General features: G+C 28.4%; 2 protein-coding genes across 2 annotated transcripts in view; one reads left to right on the forward strand and one right to left on the reverse strand.

Annotated features, from left to right (window-relative positions):
* Nucleotides 1–26101, forward strand: part of LOC105365234 (Regulator of cullins 2) — a 47036-nt gene that overhangs the window by 2983 nt on the left and 17952 nt on the right. The gene's annotated exons all lie outside the window — the stretch shown is intronic.
* Nucleotides 1–26101, reverse strand: part of Tret1 (trehalose transporter 1) — a 27699-nt gene continuing 1598 nt past the window's right edge. Inside the window, exons 3-9 of the mRNA XM_011503340.1 lie at nt 14120–14291; nt 13509–13849; nt 5991–6119; nt 2814–2937; nt 1869–2042; nt 1196–1575; nt 1–790 (exon numbers count right to left, since the gene is read on the reverse strand). Of these exons, the coding sequence (XP_011501642.1) occupies nt 209–790; nt 1196–1575; nt 1869–2042; nt 2814–2937; nt 5991–6119; nt 13509–13849; nt 14120–14291 (1902 nt within the window). The 3' untranslated portion in view covers nt 1–208. The remainder of the gene's footprint in view (nt 791–1195; nt 1576–1868; nt 2043–2813; nt 2938–5990; nt 6120–13508; nt 13850–14119; nt 14292–26101) is intronic.

Consider the following 26101-nt stretch of genomic DNA (forward strand, 5'->3'; position numbering starts at 1 on the left):
AAAGTTCTAAACTTTCAATCTCGTGTCTTCAATTCGCAAATCCTTATAGAACTAACATTGGAACTATGAAAACATTGGCCGTTTGACACCCGGGTGGCAACAACCGAGGTATCCCTTCTAATAAAATATTTTTCTAATAAAACATCCTCCTCATAGTATGCTCATATTCTCGACAAGTTTCGATGACTCAAATAGTAAGTTATATCCTTTAACAAGCCATAGGCGTAGGCTTCATATTCGCAACTGCGCTCATTCTCCTCACAGGTCCAGTTAATCCACGTTCGATTTCTTCAAGCGATCTGCCACTCGTCTCTGGCACGCAACAGATAACAAATATAAGACCAATAATGCAAATTACAGCAAAAAGCCAGAAAGTGCCGTGTTGATTTATAATGGTCAAAATATCCTGGAAGGTTTTTGTGACAATAAATGTACAGGACCAATTGAAACTTGTTGCTACGCTTGCAGCACTGCCTCGGATCTTAGTTGGTAGAATTTCGCCCATCATGAGCCAAGGGATCGGGCCGAATCCAAGGGAAAAACCAATGACATAAACGACAAAGCTCGTGAGTGGAAGCCAACCGAATGACGTTACGTCAACACTGTTTTTCTTCATGTAAAAGAAGCTACCGAGAGTTATTAAAGATACTATCATGCTAACGCTGCTCATATACAGGAGCATTTTACGGCCGAGACGATCGATTAATGCTGTCGCTACAAACGTAGAACCGAAGTTAACGATGCCGACGATAATTGTACTAAGATTCGAGTCGATAGTGTTCCCTGCATCCTGCAATAAAGACAAACAAAATTTTAATTACTTTAATTAATTCATTACTTATTTGACCAATTTCGTATTAATATTAATATAATGTTAAAATATAGAGTAACAATTAGAGATTACGAAGAAGAATATAAATAATTTAATTAATTAATTAATACGTGGATTAAGGCACATTAGCAGCAGTTAATTATGTATCGGAGAAAGTTTCTCGAGTATAACGAGATTCATGAATAAGATGTTAATTTATAACTTTTGACTGAAGAAGCAAAAGTTTGAATTGAATATGTGGAGAACGGTAGTTTTATAAGGACAATTGGCTTTTTCAATATTAATCGTACATTTAACATGATGTAACGAAAGCTGTCTCAGCCAATAATATCGCTGCATCGTTCTTTTAACTTAGTTACTCACCTCAAAAATTTGTACCGTGTAGAAAATAACGGCATTGATGCCCGACATCTGTTGAAAAAACATAAGCCCAAGCGAAATCAAAAGTGGCTTGAAATTGCTACCCTTAAACAGCTCGGATAAAGCGCCTTGTGAAGCTTGTCTTTCGCTCTCCACGTGTATTTTTTCAATAGTCGTGAGCTCGTCAAATATGTCGGCGTCTTTTCCACGTAGCCATTGCAAGGACTTGCGAGCGCGTTTTGTTTTGCCCTTGGAAATGAACCAGCGTGGAGTTTCGGGAATGGTAATCATCAAAAGTGCAAATGGTACCGGCAATATGGCGCCGAATAAAGCCAATTGCCACCAGTTCAAATACATCCCAACGGTGAAACACAGTAAAATCCCTGGAAAATTAAACGTGTTTTCCTAATGCAAATTTACAATACTATATAGGTTTGTTGTTTTTTTTTTTTTAATTTTATTAGAATTTTACTGCATAAATAATTTAATTTATAATAATTTACTACATGATAAAAATGCATATTTATTACATATAACAATAAATATTCAAATCGAACTAAAGCATCATGAGATAGTGAAAGAAGTTCGTTTTAGCAATTAATTTTAAAAATGAAATTAAGGAAGATTGCAATTCTGAGAAAAAATTACAATTTTGTTAAAATTACAATTAACGTACCAATGTTACCAAAAGCAGTGGGCAACAATCCCAATGAACCTCGAACTTCTGGTTGAATTGTTTCGCCAAGATAAACTGGTAGCGAAAGGGAAGCGATTCCCACGCAAAAACCACTTAATGCTCGCCCAATTAAAACCATGGAGACATTGTAGGCAAAACCAATTAACAGCCAGGCTGAAATCAATTAACTTAATATTAAAAGTGCCTGGATCGTTAAATAATATTATATCTCGTTATATAATATATTATAAATAATATATTCAATCGTTGCTTAAAAATTTAATGATTAAATTGATGAAACTTTTAATGATTAATTAGAAATTAATAATAAAATTGTAATATATATATATATATATATATATATATATATATATAAACGTGTATTTACGTATATGTGTATATACGCATTTAAAGTCAATTTCGATTTATTTCGATAGATTATCATTAAAAACATAAATCGTAAAAGAATAATCACGTACGAATCGGTATGACGTTTTTACAATTATAAAAACCTTCGTCAAATGTAAATAAGTACAAATAAAAATCTTTAGCAAGTAAATCGTTGGTAAATAGAAATACAAGAATTATATTTTAATAAATTTCTTGTTAAATTTCTATACCTAAGCCCATAAATTATCAATAAATAATGAAATAATTTTAAAGACAATAACTGACAATTTATTAGCGGATGTTTTACACTTATGAATTATACTCGTAAATGTATTGTCGCGAAACCTTAATTATATATCATATAAAAGAGAAGTTAAATAAAATAATTCTATTAATTGAAACAAATAGAATTCCAAGCATTATTATAATATTATTCATTTCGATTTAATTCTAATATAAAATATTCTTAATTTAATGGTTTCAACCTTTATATATATATAACATTTATAAAACTAATATTATTAAAATAATATCGAGACCAAGATGGTTACTTACCAAAAAAAAATGGGAACGCCGTAAAAAGAATGGTATTTCTTCTCCCAAGGTACTCGATTAAAGGACCTCCAGCGATTCCACCAAATAAAGCACTAAGTGGCATAATCGAGCCAATCCACGATCCCTGAAATGAAAAAGTATGTGAACATCAAACTAATTAATTGGACTTTTACATTTATTAATAAATTTACATAAAATAAATGTTGTATATTCTCTCTTGTATTAAAAGAATTTTATTAGATTTTTGAATATTTTAGTTGAAAACGATAGCTTTTACCGAGAATGAAAATACAATTGAAATAATGGATATTATAATGGTAATAAAGTTGATATTTAGAATATTAATATTAATCTAATTTTCTTACAATACACAATTACAATCTTAGCAACTTAAAAATAAACAAAAAATTATAAAAGTAATTATTTAACGTAGAAAAATTAGTTACAAATAGCAATAAATAATATAAATATCAATAATGCCAGAAGGCAGCATTAATTGTAAAAACTTATTTAGCCAAGCAAGTCGTCTAAATCACCCGATTTTAATATCAATATTCTTGTCGAGTTTCATAAAAATTTCATTAAACTCATACTCAACGCATTGACTAATGAAACTAAAGATAAAGAATGCAGATTACAAAAGAATTAGTTTGTCATGTATTTGCAAGAATGAGCTTTGGAAATTAATATCCGTAAAGTTTATAAAATAGATCTTTTAAAAAACAGGAATTTTCATTATTGTTTTAAGATACCAGCATAATCTAAATTAATTAGTTTTTTTTTTATAAATTCTTGTTTACTTTTTTCTTTATACAAGATCATTCAATTTCAAAATAAAATACTTTGTTTTAATAGATTTTGTCATTAAGTATAGGCACAGTTGAAATATAAAAACAAATAACAAATAAATGTAATTTCTAATAATGCAGCGAAAAAGATAAATATGTATAAATTAAAAAACAAATATATATATATATATATATATATTAAAAATATATATTACACAAAAAATATATCTCTTTTGAATGTTTGTAAGCTTGATTGTTGAAGGTAAAAATTAGAATGAGCCAGGTAGCTTTCTGCATATCCACTTTATCAATAATATTTTATTTCACTATAATACATCGTTATGTATAACATAGCGTAAACAAAATGTAAAACATATTAATTTACAAAAGAAGCCAAAAATATCAACATTAAAACGAAGAGACGATTTTCTCGAAACCCCATACTAGATGCTTTTTAATGATATTCACATCCCCCGTCCATTAGATGATTTAATAGAAAAAAAAAAAGGACAAACGGATGGTCGGTTGCAACTAATGTGAACGTGAATCATAAACCTCAAATTGACATGTGATGCATTTTATTGGCCGATCAACTGATTCAAGAGCAAAGAAAACCTTGTGTGACCTTGTAATACATTGAATTTTCCAACGTATTCCCATTTACTCACATGCAAAAATAATAAAATTATTCTCTACTTTCTCTTTACCTATAACGCTCTTCTACATATATTAATGTAACCCATTGTTTTCGCTCGCCTAAAGAAAAATATTCTTAGCCAGTTGCATTCTTTATAATGTTATACGATCTTTTTAAAAATAATTTTTTTCAATAACAACTAGTCATAATATTAAGTCAACAATTATATAATTGCGTAAAAACAAATGAAAAAGCTTTATCAGAATTTATTTTACGAGAACAATAGAACGTAATTAATAAAACTCAAAGTACTATCTGCCATTATGAATTGATCGACTTTTTCCAATTATAATAAAACTATAATCGAATAAGAATCATTTTCATGTCTAAATGTTATTGTCTCGTGTTTCAATTACAATGATGTTGTCAGGCTTCAGAATTTTAAATATTAATTTGACATATATTATAAATATTATATGACATTATATCTGAATTTGTCTATTATCATAATTATACTATTAAACGAAATTATTGTTAAACAAATAATAATTTTCTGATGCTACTATATTATGAATCTTACTTTATCATAAACAATCATTTTACCATAATATCAGCAAAAAAAAAAATAAATATAATAGGAATTATAATTATTAAAAATTTATGTTTTAAAATGCTAATACAATACACTAAATTTGAATGTAGAATGTAAAATGTAAATTGTAAAATCTATTAATTTTGTAGTCCGAAGTTGAATTCGCTACTAATTCTTTTACTTTCTTGCTTACTTTGATTACTTTTTTTCTTTTTACCGCCGGGGATATCACTCATATAAATCTTTGCACTGATATGTTTTAAGAAGGAAATAAGCGATAAAGAAAAAATTGTTATACACTTATCGTGAATCTGGTCCCCTTTTATTAATATAAATATAAACATGCAAGCACATTCATGTTTATAATAATAATAAATGGCTTTTTACATCGTAGTTTTCCAATTACGATTCATTGTAACTTCCATATGAAACAATAACAACTTGTTAGGCATCTTTTGAGCATACAATAAATACTGATATACTTAGGCCAATTGTTGCGGTTTTTCAACCGGTAAATCATTGCTAACGATGAATATTTATGATGATCATGAGAATGAAAGTAACGAGCCTCGTACTGATGTTTATGTTTGCATCTATTATTACATGTACTTATTTATTTTTAGTGAATTCGATAAAAGAAAATTGTTTTTAAAAAAAATGACTGTTACAGCATTAATACTATTTTTACTTTTTGCACTAAATAATGATTTACGTAATATTTTTTATCTGAATTTTTTTCTTTTCTTTTTTTTCTTTTTTTTCTTCATTATTAATATTGTATTAAAAATTATTAGTGTCCGATACTGATATTAAACAATCTTAATTACATTATTTCTTTATTTCCATAGTAATTGAAAGTATTAACTAATATTTTATAAAGAATAATTTGATTTATAATATAACCTCAAGCTATTTCTACTCAATTAGCTTATAGCTTTTCTCATATGTATAATGCATATTATTAAATAATGCATAAAAATCTAAATATCCATCATGTTTAATATAATTAGAAAATCGATTAATTAAAAAAAAAAATTGCTCAACATGTGACTTTTAACGTCACTGCAGTAAAATCTTTAGTACATAAATTCACGTTCAATCGAGATTTAAGCTTAAATTTTTTCGCTTTTACCATTCATAATCCAACTGCTTATACTTACGATATTCGGTGTTACTACAAATTGAGTCGTAATGCTGGAATTTTTCATAGTATTGAGAGCAGGTGATGTGTACGACGATGCAAAGCCAACAATCATTGAACCGAGGGATACGGAAAAAGCTGCCAACACCTGGAAACATAAAAAAAAAAACAAAAAAACAAAATTGTTATTGAGTTTTATTGCTACGCAATTATTATTAATTATTTATATGCATATCATTATAAATGATATTGACAATCGTCTAGAGCGAAAAAGTGGCAACCAACGTACTCAATGTACTCAACAATTAAAAAAAGTATGTAATTATTTCATCTTTTCGTAGGCTGCCGTCAAATCAATTGGCTCTTGTTTTTATTTTTTTTTTTTTTTTGTTTTTTGCAAGCTTAATTAATTTATATAACTAATCGATATTTGTCTATAGATTATATTTATAAATTAGTCGATAATATTTTATAATTATCGTCCCTTGATTTTTAATGAACGCTATAAATAATGATTAAATTCCCTTCGATATAATATAAATTGACATTAGAAGAAAAAAAAAATCCACGTGATTGGCCATATAATGTTCGACGCCCAACGAACCTATACAATGTTCATTAATGTGTTGAGAAAAAAATTTTCTCAAATTCATAAATTACTCTAATATTGTACCTTCGTATGATATATTTGCCTTTAATTTATTCTAATCAACGAATAATAAGGTACGCGTATCTTATAAACATTTTGCCCTAGACTGCAAAACATAATAATATTAATATCAATATAAGTACAAATCAATATATTGGTTTAAAGAAAAACAAAAAATATCACTCAGCTTCAGTGAGAGTCAAGTGCCAATATGGAAAGTAGTAGTGAAATTTAAGATATAACACGAATCAAAACAATGGCAACTCGTTCGTTTCTAATAAATCTATTACAAATTATCATAAATACATTCACGGGAGCGCGTGAGAGAATCGCATTCCCAAAGTGTCACGTTCTTATGATAAATCGTCGAGCAGCACCAAGCATCATTTACAAATTCCTCCGTTGTCTTTCTCAATTTGATTGCGTACCTGTGAAAAGGTACACTTAGCCACGGGCGTGTTACCCGGTATCTCGATATTCACATGAGTGTCCGCTCGCATCAGAATCTTCATCTTGGCGGTGATTGCTTGCGCAATGTCAGATATTCAAATGAACTTGTATATGATTGCACTTTAAGACGATCTTACTGGAAGCGCATCAAAAATAATCGTCCAAGTATTTAATACACACTGAGGAGTTGGAAAGCTCGTGAGCCTTGCAGCTCTCGTTGTTTATCAATCACCAATCACGAGGCACGTGTAAGCATACTGGATCACAATATATTGACAATAATCAAAGAATGGATAGTTTACTTTGCAATGGTTCGCGCGTATGAGAATGTGAATATGCGTATACCGGAATACACTCTTCGCGGATTTCTCGAGACTTGTCTTTTATAGAGGAAGGTTGACCATTTCGACCCCTTCCTTCGCGTACATCTCCTTTTCTCCTCCTCCTCCTCCTCCTCCTCCTCCTCCTTGCTACATCTCGCATCTCTCTTGTCACAAGCGCCGTCCTTGCATATGCGCACTGACTTCATGTCTAAGTGCACGTACATATCGACGTACTTTTTTCTTTTTTTAACATATTAGCCAAGATGCATTTTACAATGAAAGATATAGCCTCATCGCTCGAACTGTCGGATGCACCTCGTACTTATTAACTGTCATTGTTCTTTTCTTTTCTCTTCGTTCATTGTATGTATTCTAGACACGAATGATAAACTGATAAATTAATCTTTTAATCAACGTAGGCAATAGTGGCTCTTCTTTCGTTACCAACTTCACCAAGCTCTGGATCGCATTATTATTAATTCATTTTATCGGTAAATATCAATGCCATTCTTTACTAATATATCAATGCGATTATATTATGATTGCGTTATTGTATTGTTTTATTTGCTTACATCGATGTTTAGCTTAAATATATCGAGTTGAACTGAAAGAATGAAACGAAATTTACTTTCAATGCCTTTGAAATATTGCGCTGCCACACAATATACCACAAGATCGTTAATTATTAACTTTACAACAATCACTGAGCATTTCTGCAATATATTAATATTTGATACTTTGATCATTTTGTTAATATAACTGACTTTCTATGCAAATTGTAAAATTCTAATTATCTATGTAAGTGCATTGATTTGCTATACAATAAATTGTATAGCATAACAGTTTGCTAAGTAAGCTCCTGAATTCTAATTTTAATTCATGCGCGCATTACCACGACTTTTTACGAACAATAAAGCTTATAAGGTTCCGCTCAGCAATTATTTTAGTCGGACATTTCCAGTCATTTTCTTTGTCATTAAAATAACCTACATTAAAAAAAAAAGGAAGAAAAAAAAAAGAAATATAGCAGATATATATCGTAATGTCTACCGCAAAAACAAGGTCAGATTTTAATATTTGTTTATACACAAAACAGTTACATAGGCATATTACATTAAAGGAGCTTACTTGGCAATCGTCAAGTGAGTCTAGTGAAAATACGTTCTCACTCGCTCTAAGCCCCCATCGCCTTCTCTATACTCTTCATGTTTCTAATTAATTAAAAATTTCCCAAATACATACCCATTGATTCTCTCAATATTATTGTTTCATTGTTTTTCAATTATTACGGAGTTTTTTCTCGACTCTTCATTTCCTTATTTTATTCACCTTATCAATGTGGCATATATGTGCCTGGAGAAATCAGACCAAAATAATCTGAGTCATATTTTTTCCATGATAAAAACCTATTTTAAAACGAGTCTTCTTTTTCTTTTTCTTTTTTTTATTTAAAAAAAAAAAACATATAATCTGTAAGCGACATATTAACAAATCATTAGTTTATTAATTTTTGTTATGTAATAATAATATTTAAAAAAATCGATATATATATTTTTTTTTTGCATTCAACTTACTTTCATTAATTTAATGTACCAGCAAATAAAAAAAATAATTTTGTTTCATTAAATATAACTTTTCCAAAATAATCCATAGTAAAAAGATAATTTGTTTATAAAGTTAAAGATTAATCATAAAGTCTAAAACGATCGATTAAAGTATTTATAAGCAGTATTTTATAATCAACGTCTTATTATATTATTACAGAGGGCTAAATACTATTCGACGGTGTTCAAAATAAATTAATTATAATAATCATTTAAATAATTAACTTTCAATATAAATATGGGTAGATAATTATTTGTAAACTTGAAGATAAAAAAATCCATATTGAAGGAGTAGTCATTCGGTTTGAGGAAGTTTAGTGTCAATTGGTAGCATTGATTTTTTCTTCACATAATAATTTTCATTTGTTTCTTTTTCTTATAATATACACGCGTAAACTCTTTAACTATTATGTCGGATAATTTATTTCAAATTTTTTATTTAAAATGCTACGTAATATAATATTTACAAAGATAATTGCAGCCGTAAATATCAGATTTTAATTTATAGCTTGCAAAATTTATCTCAATGCCTTGATAAAACCTTTAACATATGGTTATAATATATTTCTATTTTGAAAATCCATTATTAGAACATTTTGATTGTAAGAAACATTTACGTTAATACTTATACGCGATTCTTACTGAGAATAAAAAGATTTTTTTAATTAATATAATTATATTCAAATAATAAAGTGTTGGTTCTATAATTTACATTTAATTGAATTCTTATCAATATGCGCATTATAGTAGTTAAAATTTTCTTAGATATAGCGTGCACTCAAAATCGACCTTTCCAATAGTTTTAAAAACATGTTCAATATATTTATATTTTCATTCAATCATTTACATATAAAATTCTTGCGTACTTTAGGCCTATTCCAGTATCTTACAATATTTGATTTATTAACGATATAATTTAGAAATCAATAATAGCAAGTCTCTAAATTCGAATAAATTTAATTTGATTTCCTATTATAAATATCTATAAAATGAACAAAAAGAATTGAACAAATATTATGAAGTCGCAATAGCCATAAGAGTAAATTTACTTCTGCTTTCTATAAATTAATTGAACATTCTCGTACTTACGCCTTCGTCGTTCTATTCCATTATCGATCACGAATACTAACCAATATACGAAATATGCTCTTATTGATAAAAAATAATCCAATAATCTCACGAGTATTTTGGTAAATGCACGTTTTCCTCAACACTTACGCAATTTCATTACGCAATCAAATTATCCTAATTGTGTAACGAAAATATGACTTGGCTCAAAGTATAATTTTCCACACATAGTTCATCACAGATGTGTGTGTGCACTATTATCCAAATCAAATCAAAAATATTAATCTTTAATAAGTATACATTATTACGATATATCCGAGTAAACCAGGAGGAAAGTGTAAAAAGAGGGAGAAACTCTTTTTGGCCGATCGCATTCGCGTCTCTTCTACTCGCAACAAAACCAACTTTTCAATACCTTTCCATAAATATTGTTCACATTTACTATCTCGAAATACATTTAAAATACAGTTAGGTAACATAAATTGCTCTTGATTTGCTTATAAAATTTATAATTATACATGCATTATATATATATAAAAGAAAAAAAAAATTAAAAACCACAAGAGATTCGAAATACTGAGGGGGTAAGTTCAATTTCCATGGAATACATCAAAAGATTCGATCATTTATCTTTGCATCGTACCAGAAGAAACGAAATAATAAATACATTTGTGCATAGATAAGGTAATAAGTACGCATTAATTACTTAATAAAAAAAAATAAATAAATAAACCGGCTATCGGCAGAATTTTCCTTGTATTTCTCATAATGCAACTTCTATTGTAGATAGACAGATGCGAATAAAGTAAATTCATATGATTTGTTTACACTTTATGATTCTTTGTACTGTATAATAAATTTTTTATAAGTCCTTTCTACTTTAACCTTACAATTTTCTAATTAAATTTCATTCTCTAAAAACATATAAAAAACAAATTTATCAACAATTGTTTTTTCTTTTACCGCATTAATTAATCTTTTTTCACATTTAATTTCATACGTATGGTTGTTTCCATGTATACAAATAATATCGTAAAAAACTTAATTGCCTTATACATATATATATATATATATATATATATATATATTATACTTTAAAAATATATTATATAAAATAATATATAAATACAACTTATTTAATATTACTTGAGAATAAAAAATTCGTTCCAAGTATTTTAAGAGAAAATATTATAAAAAACAACTAAATCCATTAGTTTATTTTTTAAATTATTTATTAATTTATCGAGTAAGAAGTAATTATTATTATTAGTTTATACTAGTCATTTCGAATAATACGTGTAATTCACTCAACTGAAATATCTTCTCAAAGACAATTAAAATTATTGGTAAATTTTTTAAACATCATTCCCTTCACTTTGCACTGTATACTCTACAAATTTTTGGAAGCAAAAGCAATTTAATATGTAACGTCGTCTGGTAATTATTTGTAAAGTGCATCCACTTACTTCATAATTAATCCGAATCAAAATGAAAAATCCCCTCGATATAACGAACTTTATTCATCTTCACAACTACGTTAAACAATATCGGTCACATACACATGTCGGTAATTGATAAGTTTATTTCCATCATAATGTCATGCGTAGAGTTAGGATCTTCAGCTCAACTGCGAATTTATAATCTTATTTTTTTGATAATTTTTTTTTTTTTTTTTTTTTTTTTACTTTAATACGTGAAGCTTATTTCTTTTTATTGGGTAAATTACTTGTTAAGTGCTAAAATCACAAAATAATTTTAACAAGTTTTTGTAACTAATTCAAGTATTTGAATTAGATTTTTTTGCTCGACAATTCATTCTTATTTTTAATATAAAATAAGACCGTAATAGTTAAAAATTGTATTCTTAAATCAATTGTTAGAAGAGGAGTTTTATGGCGCATAAAAATTCTCTACTTATTGTAATAATTAACGACATCTTTGTATTCAAATTTCATATATATAAAAACTATATATTATGAAATATTATTACTTCAATTTTACTTTACATTATAAGAAGTAATGAGAAGCTATAGAAAAGAATTTATAGATAGAAAGAAATGTAAAATAGCTAATAAAAAGTCGTATCAATGCTTGTTGAATTCCAATAAAATAACAAGTCTATAAAAATAAAAAATAATACTCTCCTATAAATGAGCATAATCTACAGCTTCCCAGCCCAATCGAGCCCCCCCCCCCTCTCTCTCTCTATCTCTCTCCGTGCGAGCCGTAAACAGAACGTCATCTAAAAAGATATTTAAGCAGACTCGCCTTTCCCATCATCATTCATCATTTTTGTCAAACACATTTTTTCTAGTTTCGCGCTACATGACCTTTTTTTTAACATTTACGTATACAAGTGAAACGTTCAATGCCAATCCTTGAACACGATAAGAACCACACATACGGCCAAGTAGTTCAATGATAGATGATCTATCGACTCTATTGTTCTTTTAGAAATGAGGAAGTACAGTAGCCAATTGCAATGTCTTCGGGGCCGATTTCAAATTCGAGCCTTTTTTATTTGCATTATTGTGACTTGATTTTTTTGTTCGTGCTTTTTACTTCCTTGAATAACATTATAATCAATGATAAACATTATTGCAACTTAATTAGTTAAATGGACTCTAGGGGATTTTTTAGATTAGACGAAAAACATTATATGTCATATTTAATATTTTGAAAATGATTGGTCCCGTTTTATAAGCTAAAACTTGCATTCGCTTTAATTTTTGGGCGATGTGAGTTAATAATTTTTTACATCTAAGGCTTTAAAATAAATGAATACCTTAATCGTAGTAATTAATGTTACTTTTGAATAATTTAAAGTTTTCCCGTCTTTCTTCTGTCATTAGCTAGAGGTGACGTGATATCTATTATATTTTTGGCAATTTTCGACATTTTGATAAGTTTTTTTTATATTATTAATAAACAATAAATAAAAGTAATATAATTTGAAATTAAAATCTCATCTTAAAATGTATTCATAATATCATCAATTTTTTCACATAAATGATGTAAATATATTTTATCTATATTAAAATATAAAAGAATTCAAAAAGTTTCTTTTAGATTTTTCAATTGGCAATAGGCATTAGATATTTTTATCGAATTATTACTATTTAAATGAATATTTTGTACATAGGCTTTATTTACATAGGCTGTTATTTTTTTTATTAAAAAATGTAAAATAAAAATAAAAGTAAATGTATCATCAAACTGTGTTATTAATATTCTGTTAGTGTTTACTTAAAATATTTGACTAATTGATACTTAATCACCAGCATTACATGTAAATTAATAGTTGTAATAATAATAACATTTTAGGAAGATTAGACTTTTTAAATACTTTTTTTTTTAACTTGTAGAAACTTTGTGAAACTTTGTGCATCTAATACAAATAATACTAATGAGTGAAAGATAGCATAGTAAGGTAGAGATCCTACTTGAGTGAGGTAGGAGTTATTCTTGTTCTTTTCCTTCTCAAATTGTGAAACGGTCATCCTGACAACCGCTTCGGACTTTTTGAAATCCTGTGAATCCATGAGGATCCGAGTATCGGATATCTGGTCAGCCTTCTTCAAGAGCGAATCAAGTTGTTTGTAGTCCACCTCGCGGTCCTTACGCAACGGATCATAGATCTGTGAGCCGTTCAATGTCCTATGATGATTGTTACGCAAGTTATCGGCATAATAATGTTGCTGGTTAGTTTTTAATTCCGTCTGTTGCTGTTTTTGCTGTTGTTGTTGTTGTTGTTGCTGCTGCTGCTGCTGTTTAATCTGTTGCTCTTCCTGCTGCTGTGGCTGCTGCTGTGGCTGCTGGTGTTGCTGTTGCTGTTGCTGCTGCTGCTGCTGTTGCTGCTGCTGCTGCTGCTGCTGCTGCTGCTGGTGTTGTTGATGTTGATGATGATGCCGTTTATGATAATGATACTGTTGCTGTTCCTGCTGTTGCTGTTGCTGTTGCTGTTGCTGCTGGCGATGGTCGTGATGGTGATTGTGGTGATTTTGCTCTTCCACGAATTGCGTTGACTCGGTTATATCCTGATGGGATCTTGGACTAGAGTTCGAGGTTCGTTTGTCCGATAATAGGGCGGCCTGACTATTAAAAGGGCTGACGTTGGTGAGGAGAGTCGCGTTCGAGGCGCAGTCCTGTACCAAACTTGAGCTCGCTGTTGACGAGCGGACAATTGACGGAACTCGTGTGTAATACTTTGGCAAGATGACTCGATCCTGAAAGCAAATTTCATTTATTGTTAATACATTTTCCTGATGCCTGAAAATTTCAATATCAATGATGGCGTGATATAGGCATTAAATCTAAATAGGTCGTACTAAAATGTGTTCTCGGTAATGTGGAATTGCTATTGAAGTGTTAGTATATTCATACAATTTCAATAACTAAATAAAATGTGAAATAATAATACGAAATAATAGATAACAAAAAATTGTTAGGACAATATATGATAAATAATTTCGTTCTTTTAAATTATAATAGCCGAACAGAACTGGATACTATTGTAATATTAAAGAATTATCATATATTTAAAATTGTTCTTGATGATAAAAACAATTGTCTTCTAGTAATTGACGCTAAATGTCATAAATTATAAAATAAGAGCAATAAACGTTGTTTAAGGCATAATCATAACGAAATAGAATGAATGAAATAATCACCCCCTTTTTTATTAGTTTCTCAATACAAAACTTGCAGGTTCCAAACGTATTAAAAAAAAAATTTAATATGTAATACTTGAACAAGTGAAAAACACAATTTAATAATATATTTATCGCAAAAATATTCCAAACAAGTGTGCGCGTCTCACATATTATGTCGGATTAAATTCTATGTAATAGATTATTAGATTTTATTATTATTTTCATCAGTTGATTTTACTTATAAACTACCTTATATAATTTTATAATTTATCAAGTTACATGTCGACAAATGTTTTCTAAATATACTTTACACACTTCTATGGTGGATATTGAATCGACTTTTATCGTACCACGATTAACATTATATTTAACGCTTCTTTCCTTGGTTTTTAATTATTTTTTAGTATTAATGATACATATTTATTTTCAAATTTATATACAAGTGATAATATTAATACATCTTGAGAAATTATGACACATACTCAAAGCTTTTAAAAAATAATTAAATCTAAGAAATTATTTTTCAAGATAAAATATACACCGTATATTATAAATAATTTATTTATCATTATATAATTTATTATTATAAATAATATGTTATAAATAGTAAAAATTATTGCAAATAATATTCAAAAAAATTTATCATGATGTGGAATTTTTCAAAATACGATAAACTATTAAAAAAAATTTTTAACTAAAATATTTACTAACAAATTATTATGAAAATGGCAAATATTTGAGAAATGTTTTTAATTTATATTTATAAACATATTATAATGATGATCAAATCTATTTATATATTACAATTAAATATATTTGACAACGTAATGATTCATAATTCATGGAAAGAATGAACAGTCTATTTCTCTAGACGTTTTGTCTTCGCTATCGCGGTGCTTGCATTATCGCATCTAGTCTCTGTTCTTGCTTTTTTTAATAATGACAATAATTACCAAGTTTGCAAGCTGATCGTCAAGAAATATTATGCAAAATAATTCAATCTCAGCAAAAGAAAAAAGGCTTTTTTAACGCTAAAATTTAAATACTACGTAAAATTCCAATAAAAAGATATAAAATAGTGCAAAGTTAAAAAGCAAACCTTATAAATGTAAATCTTTCAATGAAATGGTCTGAGATGCTTTTAAATATAAACTTCAATAAGAAAACAAAATAAAGTACCAAAAAAAAATCACTTCCTTAAACTTCAACGGCGCAAGTCCACTTTTTCATGTAGAATCGTTAGAGGTGAACAATATAGTGAAGACACTCGGACGTTTAAGGGGATAAAAGCCAAAAGTTTAACTATTTATATGAGTGGGACTATCAGTTTTACAATGTTGGAACGATCAAGAAACTTTGAGCCAATAAGAGAAAAGGGAACGGGAATTTTATCCCCGACCTCTCTGATAACCTTTCTCAACTTTGCGCCACTATAAAGACTTGCAAATGTATAACTTAATACAAGAAACTAATTAATTTAAGAAAATTAATATCTTTTTATATATATGTAAATATTACGTCATATGTTTAGTTTAAATTAGGAGAAAAAAATTTTTTTTTATCAATACAACCTAGTATAAAGCTAAACTAATAAATTTCAATGCATTTATTATTATATTATACTTAGTGATATTATTTTTTTACATTACAACTGAGTTAAAAATCATAGAGAATATTATGTAATAGTTCAATATAAACTTTATATAATGCAATGTAATTATTTAATATAATTTACAATTATATTCATTAGTAATTTAAAAAATGTATTTTCTAATACTACATGAACTGTGTGAATACTTATGAATTTGGTATAAATATTGATTGTAATTTGTAAATACCGATTTCTATTATTTTATAAATTCTTATTACAGTTAGGCCGGATTTAAAAAATTTTAAAGTATGACATCTTTGTAGAATATAATAAGAATAATATAAAATAAATGTTATATGATTTATAATTATGATATATAATAATTTTTAAGAAAAAGTGAAACCAATTTAAATAAAATTAAGATTCTTGAAAACACGTAGGCATTAGATTTTCGAATATATAACTATTAGTTGGTGTGTTAAAATTGTTTTATCAGGTCAATGATCCTTAATTATGTTTAAAGTCTGAGTAATGAATATGTGTATCAATACTTGTGTACAAAACTACCTATACAATAACACAATTATATAATTTTTTCCTACAATTATATATATATATATATATATATATAAATATATATATATATGATAGTAGAAAAAATGAATATAAAAAAGTACGAGGAAGAAATATCACATGTGATCGTGAGTTATTTCCCTTACGAATAAACTAATGACCTTCGAAGACTCTAAATTGTGTCATCTCGAACATTAGAAAATTAAAAACAAAATAAACTCTTGTATTTTACGGTTGAAATAAAAAAAGAATACTGGCTATGAAATATATAATTACCCCTTAAAAATATCATTATTAATTACTACTTTAGATTATAAATACATATTAAGCCAATAACAAATAAATGTAAAAAATTCCGTTCTAAGAAATGCATTATAAACTCATTCATCTTATTCTAGTAAATAATATTTCAAATCAAATTCAATTGTTTTATCTATATAACTACAATCAATTTGTTATAATGTTGCAACATTGTTAAATTGTTACTCTGCTTATTGATGTCGAACGAAACGTCATCAAGTATATCATAATAAGTTTTCATTCACAATTAAACTAAGCATTACATTTTTTCATTTTACCTACGTATATTATATAAATTTTTTCATGAATAAATTAAGAAACATTGACCGCAATTAATTTATCCACATTGTTTCATGACACCATATAATCTTAATTACTCCTACTACAGATTAAATCTGTCGTCGGTTAATTTTAATTCAAATTAATTGTAATAATAGCAAAAACCATAATAATCTGTTATAAGGTAATTCATTTTTACATACATCCGAATATTTTTCCTTTCGCTCAATACGGAATTTCGCACACAAATTCGTTTCTTTACGTATATATGCATATATTTATGTATGCATATATGCATCATCGAATAAAACAATATTGTTATATTGATAAAATTTAGTATAAAGAATAGAATTAGATAAGTAAATTGATGCTTATTTGGCAATTCATTTGCTCGGACATTCAGTGATTTTATTTATTTATATGAATACGTACAAATTTGAATTTATACAGATATTTTAAATGAAGAAATTTTTTTAGAATGTTCAAGGCTTTAATGAAATATTATGGTTAAGATAAAATGTTCACATTACAGATATCACATACACGTAATTACATAGTTACCATACATCAGCAGAAGGCTATTATGAAGTTATTTAAATAAATTATCTATTCATTATAAAAATATTAAAAAATTTTATTCACATAAATCTAATACCTGCTTAACCGAAATTTATGAAATTGACAGAGTATAAATCAATCCAGACGGATCTTAATATATTTTAATATTTCATAGTAATTACATAAGTAATAATTATTTTAAGCTAAATTATTTTAACTGTGTAACTGAATTTTAGTTGACTAAAGGTTTCATAAATAAGCGATTCATAACAAAGTTTCATAAAAATGAGAAAAACGTAGGAGGAAAATTTTACTATTAAAAGAATGCAGAACATAAAAAAGTACACTTAAAATAAAGTAATCACAATTATGCACTGAATTTTATAAACATCACAATTTTTATCCACCTAACTGTCACGCTTGTTACCGTTTATGTGTGAGATTATTAGATTGTATCGAGGAGAAAATTATCTTAATTAAGATGCCAAGCCATTTTAAAGCAGTTCTTACGCCAAAGGCATTATCGGAAAATAATTTATAGTACTACGGTCCAAATACGAATGTCATAACATTAACGGCTGACCTTGGCAGCTCCCGAAATATGAAAACGATTACTATCCGATGAGCGAGCAAGAGAATTTGATAAGAGAACAAAAATATATATGCTCGCGTAAATTGAATGGAGTCTCTCCTCGGCTCGGATAAGAAAGAGGAAGCAGCCAAGGAAGCCTCGCCTCCTGAATCAGAGCAACACTCCTATAGTGTGAGTACGCGAGTAGCCATGCGATAGGCGCCTCATTGTCCGCTCTACGCGGAATTTCAGTAACTTCTTCGACTTTTCATTTTTCTCGTGACTAATTGTGCTCGATGATTTTCCAATACATTTCCATTTGCCACTTATTTGTACGCTCTAGTCTTTGAAATTCATTATACCTTTATCAGCAGTGTAGCATTATTTGTAATTGAATTTCTAAAGCTGTTTGCATACGCGCTGATTAAGATCGTTTACTTAATACTCGAAGTCTCGGTAGATAAGATTTTGAAGAATTTTATACTTATTTATTTAATAGTTTAATCATAATTTACACGATGAACGATAATTAATATTGTCAATATTATCAATAAAAGTCATGATTTTCGAAAAATTTATCATTAATTGGTGCATTAATTGGTGCTTTAATAGTGGATAAATTGTCATGTGTCGGGTGGGATATTTCATTTTACCTTTACATACAGAGCGATTAATTTAAATAGAAATTTATTCATTAAATCATTGTAGCACTTGACATATTACTTTTAAAAGAAAATCCTTTAATTTTTAAATGGTTAAGTTTATCACACTGTAAGTAGTGTGTACAGCATACTATATATATACTATATTTTAATATAATTGTATCTAAAACAATGCTGCTAAGCATTTGATGTAATAATTTATATTACTACCAAATTTTAGTTTATTTATATAATATAAGGTGGGCAATTACGGGATATCGGCGATGAATCATTAGGGCGAAAATCGCGATGCATAATCAATATAATTTAGCATTGAAACGAGACCGAATTAGTATGCAAAATGTCTTGAGCATTTTCATACGTTTACGTTTGCGAGTTCTAAAATTAAACTCCCTGGCTTTGAAGAACAATCTGTGCCGGTTTACTCTTGCCTCGATTCGCTCTCACGAGGCTTATGTGTAATGTATTTATCGCATTCTTCGCAATTACAAGTTTCGCTGTCCGATCGTGATTCGCGCGCAGTAATTTTCCACTGTCGCCAAGTGATCAAGCTCGTAAGGCGCTAAAAAGTGCGTTGAACTTTTTTGTTAAAATATCCCCGTAAGTGCACCTTCTGCCACCATAAGTTTCGAATATAAGTTTAAACCGTCAACTATTGCCTCTCATATTCGGCACATTATGTTAATGCAAACAAACCGATATAGCGTCGTTAATATTGTCAATGGCCTTATTTCAACGGAAAAAAAAAATAATAATAAATAAATAAATAATAAATAAATAAAATCAATTACAATGACTCGTAGATTATAGAAAATTTGTCAAACATTAATTTAAAGAGAAAACACACACACACACACACAAAATATAGGATAAAAAAAATGTTTCATTTTTTATCGATGTAGCATTTGTAAGCGTGGAAAAAAAATATGAAAGGCTGCTTGAATAAAATAAAATACCATCTAGACTCAATTGATCGTAGTTAAAAAGGAAATATTGCATTTTTTTCTTTCCCTGAAAAATTCTTAAAATTACTATTGAAATAAGGACAAAAACGGACGAAGGAACGTGTGCTTTCGAAGAACATCCGCTGCAAAATTATCAATGGAAATGATCGTTCCTCGTCGTACGTCGACACTCGGTTGCAATGCATTTGCATTTTGCCATTCCGTGAGCTGAAATACTTGGAGTTCGAATAAGAGTGTCTCAATAAACCCCGTTTGAAGGTGCGATATAGACGGTCGTCTCAAAATAGCGACAGCTAAGAACGGTCCAGTGAAAAAGAAATGCGAATAAATGACAAATCATGTGTAATATCGAAGCTTTGTCATGGCTTCCTTATATCTGCTTATTTCGTTCATCATACAAATTGCAGATTTTACTTTTTCGTTGTTTACTAAAAGCATTGACAGCAATGATTATATAAATTTTCCGTCTCGTAACGATAACATTCGGACAATTATAATTAGACTACTCGATGTCTAAAAATAATAAAAAATTTATCACATGTCATATATTTCATGCAGCTATGAAAATAAAGAAAATGTACTCGTAGACTTTTAGCAAATATTTAGCCAAATTATATTTACTTGCATTATGCTTACTTGTGTACTTGCCGTACCTAGGATACATACCAGCAAGATAGACATATTGGCGACAATGTATTTTAGTGATGTATCAATCAAACGTAAACATTGCAAGAATTACATTTTTCTAGTGAATAAGATGCGAGTACAAATCATTAATAGCAAATGTATGAAATTTGTTTTATAATTATTATATATATAGGATCCTGCATAGTTATATTCTCTTATCGTCATCTCTTTCAATGCATCAAAATCAGTAACTTGTTGTAATAATATTTAAATATACATAAAGATATGAATATTCTACTATATACAGGACTAATATATTTTGCGAAACTGGATCACAAGATTAAAAATGCTTAAAGCGAAGCATAAAATTCATCATATGATGTAATACCTCAAGTAACTGATAAAACTGCAAGTATCTTGTACTTTTTAATCCCTCTCTCTCTCTCTCTCTCTCTCTCTCTCTCTCTCTCTCTCTCTCCTTTCTTTATTTCTCTCTATTTTATTCAAAATTACACTTGTCAACTTTCCAATTGAATACATGTAAATAAATATTATTTTTAATTATTTTAACAAATGCTACTAGATCAACTTGAGAATTCTAGAAAATGTAATGGAAAATTAAAAAATTAAATTTTATGTTTCAGATTGTTTATTAAAGGAGACTATAAGTGGATTTATTAATCATACATTGTTCTTCTCTCTTAATATGGAGTTATTGCTTTACAGCGTTTTTTTTTTTTTTTTTTTTTTTTTTAATTAATAAGTAATGATAATATTTCATTTTACAATTAAATTTTAGAACTAACAATCTTCAATAATTTAATTATATAATAATTAAACATAAGATAATTATATAAACCGATCTTAAAAGAATGTCTTTCATTTTATCAGCCACGGAATTATTCAAAGAAAAACATCACACAAATTGTGAATCGCTTTTCATCATTTTTGATGACTTGATCTCCTTAATTGGATTCAGTTATACATTTCTATTAGTTATTAATATTATGAATTTTTCTTAAAAATTTCGCTCTCTCTCTCTCTCTCTCTCTCTCTCTCTCTCTCTTTCTCGAAGTCCCTAAGAATTTTATATTATACATATATTATACATAATACATTTATATATAAGAAAAAAAATTAAAATCATTAATATCATTATGCAATATAGGAATTACTTTTAATCAAATTATTTACTATTCTCGTTACAGTCCGGATGTGCTCTTCTTTAACGTATTATTTGTACAAATGTGAAGTATTCGTTTAGTAAACTGAGTGTTTCCAGGTAGAATATTTCATCTCTGATAATTGATATTTTATATTTAAAGTTTTTTCAATGATATATATAAGTCAGAATATTTATTAAATTACATCTGTTTACACTAAATTTTAAATATGCTATTCCATAATTATTATTCAACAAAACGTATACTATATTAAGAGGAAACAATGTTTCCTTTGAATGTCTTGTAATCGAAAAACAAATTATCCGCTTAAATGCAGCTATATATTATTGTAAAGTATGCTATTTATGACAGCAAACATTTCTTAAAATATATGTAATACAAGTTGTAGCGTTACGAACAATTCACAAAAGTCTATATTCTCCTCGACATAAGGACAGCATTAAAATAACAATGTTTTCCACAACAAAATATAATTCATGGGATATGTAATATGCATTTAAAAAAAAATTACTTTTACCGAGAGAACGAATAATACATGTTGCTGTTAGAACAGCAAATATGACGGTAACCACATAGTTAGATGAAAATATTGAAAGAAAATCGGTGCCAAAGTGTCGAGCTACGAACGAATCCCTAAATAAGAAATATAATGCTGATATTTATGGTAAAATTGATTTGCCAATAAGGAAAGTAAGGAGTAGCTCGGCAAACCTCGCTAGATAAGAAAGGCATTTTGCATTCGCAGCTGCACCCATGCATTGGCTTTAAAAATAGATGCGCGCCAAAAGTCTTGCACCGTCCTTTTGTTTCCGAGCCGCGGATTCTCTTACGTCGTTACGTCATACAGCATGCACGCGACTACTCTAAAGTAACTCGAGTAGATTTGAAAGAGAATGACCTGCGAGAGAGATCGAGGGTCACGGGCGTGCATCCGGTGCAATGGCTTGCGCTCGGAGAAACTCGCACTCACCATTGGATTCCCGTGCCATCGATTCCATCGATTTCATCGTCCGTAAATACATATTACATATATTACATTATCGATAAATTTCAAATTGCCCATATAGACGAGTAATAATGCTGCGCATTTAATGAATTCTCGAGCCGAGGTTATTGGCCACGATTGAGGTAATAGCGTTCCAGTTAGTTTTTTAATGGCATTCTATTTTTAAATGCAGCTTGTAAATTGTGCCTTACTATGACGTCATTATTATTAATAAAATAAATAAGACATTTTGGGGTTTTATTGGAGGACCGAAATCGCTCATTAATCGATGCTTTCGTTCGCTATGTTATAATTTGTCTTGTAGTGCTTAGTAATGCACCGAAGATATTAATTATTCTCTTTGAAGCTTTAATCCTCGGATTAAGAACAATTAACATATACTTTTTAATTTATTCACTCAATGCTGTAGGCAAACATTATAATTTGACGTCTAGTAAAATTATCTCTGAAGAGTCTTTAAATTTAGAATTATCATAAATATTTCATAATGAGTGAAAATTTTGTATCGACGATGCAATAAAAGTACTATCGCTGTCGTTGTATCTTAATTTGCTTTGTCTGAAAAATAATTAAACCATACACGAGACTATGACAACTTTTTTATCCATTCACTGGGTTTGTCATTTTTTTACTTTTTGCACTATTAATAATGGCTTAGTTTCTTTTAACAAAATGAAATTTCTTGTGCAATATCTTACTATGATATTATATTGAATTTAAAACCGCGATCGACTTGTCTATTTAATAATTAGGAGTAATATATATATATATATATATATATATATATATATATAATACCAATAGACTAGACGTGTAAAAGTTTATTACATGAAAAAGGTTCGTTATGATTTTTAAAGTATTAATAAGCTATATATTTATTAAGTGTTATCTAGTCACTTTATTAAGAATTTTTTTTTTTTTTTAAATACATTAATTGTGTGGCTAGTGTAAATAAAGGCCGTTATAATACAATAAATAATAATTCTTTTTAGCATCAGCAAACTTACGCTTGTTATAGATTGCTTGTACAATAAACTTTTGGGAATGAGCCCGTAAGACATTGTTTCGAGCATTCATTTGTCAAAATCAGCAGTCTCTAGCCATAAACAACAACAATAATAATAATAAAATAAATAAATAAACTTGAAGGTATTTGGTCATAAAAAGGTAAGCAATCCGCGACTTTCACGAAAACAGCAATTCACGCTCACGAAGTAAATATCGAACAAAGGCGAAACATAAAATGAAAGGAAGTTTCAGGACTATATTCAGTTAAGAGACGGCAATGAAAGGAAGTTAAAGCCTTAAAAGCAGTTTGGCATTATTTTGTTCTTCATTTTTCATCTCGTGTAGAGAGAGAGAGAGAGAGAGAGAGAGAGAGAGAGAGAGAGAGAGAGAGAGAAGAGGTACATGCACGTATACCTCTATATTGCAGTATTCTGACGTGATTTTTCCGGAGACATAGCATTAAAATTTTCCATTCATCGCCGTTATAAGTTTTCTCAAATCAAGAAAACCTGTTTACCCGGATTGTTGTTCTTTATTTGTTCTTTTAAGATAATAATGAATGATTACATGTATATATAAAGGTATGCATTAGTTCGATTTCTTCATTCCTTTATTACCCATTATATCAATTGTTTTTCCCCTTTTCACGAACTGGATACTCGTTTCATATTATGTTCGTTGCTGACTTTTTACATGTTTTAGCAATTTTAACAATTTTAACAAAAATCAATTCGACAAGATCGAAGAAAACAGAAATGAAGGATGCGAAGTATAATACGGTCAGCATAATAATAAAAGCAACTGAAACTGGAAAAAGAACAAATGATATTGTCAGAACAATTTATTATAATTAATTTTATAATATAAAACAATATTGCATCAGGCAGAATGTTCATCTAAAATAAAAATTACTATCTTCTTAAATATCTGAATAAATCCTCAAGTATACATTGTTATACTGCAAACAAAGAAAACATGATATTATACGTGAATAATGAAACAATTGACATCCATAAGAATCAGTACGGGATATTAAGAAATTTTTTTTTTATTTTTTATTCAAAATCTTTAAATTATTTAAGGACTTTATAACGAATGAATATAATATAAAAATCATTGGCTAATGCATTAAGAAAATATCTGCAAATTTGAAATGCTTCGATAATTTCTAGTCTTATTCGCAGATTATATTAAAAATAGGCAGGCATAATAGAAATTATAAAATCGAATCAGACTAACGATTACGGCATAGAAAAACAGGGTATAGTAAAATTAATTTATTATTATTATTATTATTATTATTATTATTATTATTATTATTATTACTATTATTATTATTATTATTATTATTATTATTAGTTGATTCAGTGTTAGGTAAATCAATTTTAAAACAAATGACACTACATTGAATGAAGCAGAGTTGCAGCAAATTCCGACAAGTATTTTTAAAAACCGTTCAAAACCCCTTCAAATGCTTTTTAATTATGTTTTTACGAACGATGTAATAGAATTTTCAAAGTACCATTCATTCTATTGTAAATATGTTGAAAAAAAAGAAAAAAAAACTATTTAGATACTACTCTTAAGTCGTGGAGACATTAAAGTTATGGGAAATTCATGTATTAAGAAAATTAAATAAATATATCAGAATGAATGTCATTGAAAAATATTTAAAACTTCATTTTTGCTAGAAGGAGCGAAGAGGGATTTTCGCCTATTATTATAATGTGGCCATTGCGAAGTAAAACTTAAGCGCTTTTATAATGCTTCATAACAATGCAGCTTTGCTTTAATATAGAAAGATGATAATAAAGGATAATAAAGGATCGACGGAATATTTAAAGAGATAAAAGAATTTTTGAAATTTCGTCCCAAGGGTGGTCGGACATCCTCATCGGTAAAAAGACAGAGAAAGTTGCCTTACGAGATGAGAAAAGAATGAATAATGGAGTGATCGACCGCGGTAAGAAAGGCAAGAAATAAGAGGCGGGAGTGAGGAGGATAGGGGGAGAGAGAGAGAGAGAGAGAGAAAGAGAGGAAGAAAGAGAAAGAGCGAGAGG

This window comes from Ceratosolen solmsi, unplaced genomic scaffold, assembly GCF_000503995.2.
Source record: "Ceratosolen solmsi marchali unplaced genomic scaffold, CerSol_1.0 scaffold63, whole genome shotgun sequence".
In the NCBI taxonomy this organism is placed as follows: domain Eukaryota; kingdom Metazoa; phylum Arthropoda; class Insecta; order Hymenoptera; family Agaonidae; genus Ceratosolen; species Ceratosolen solmsi.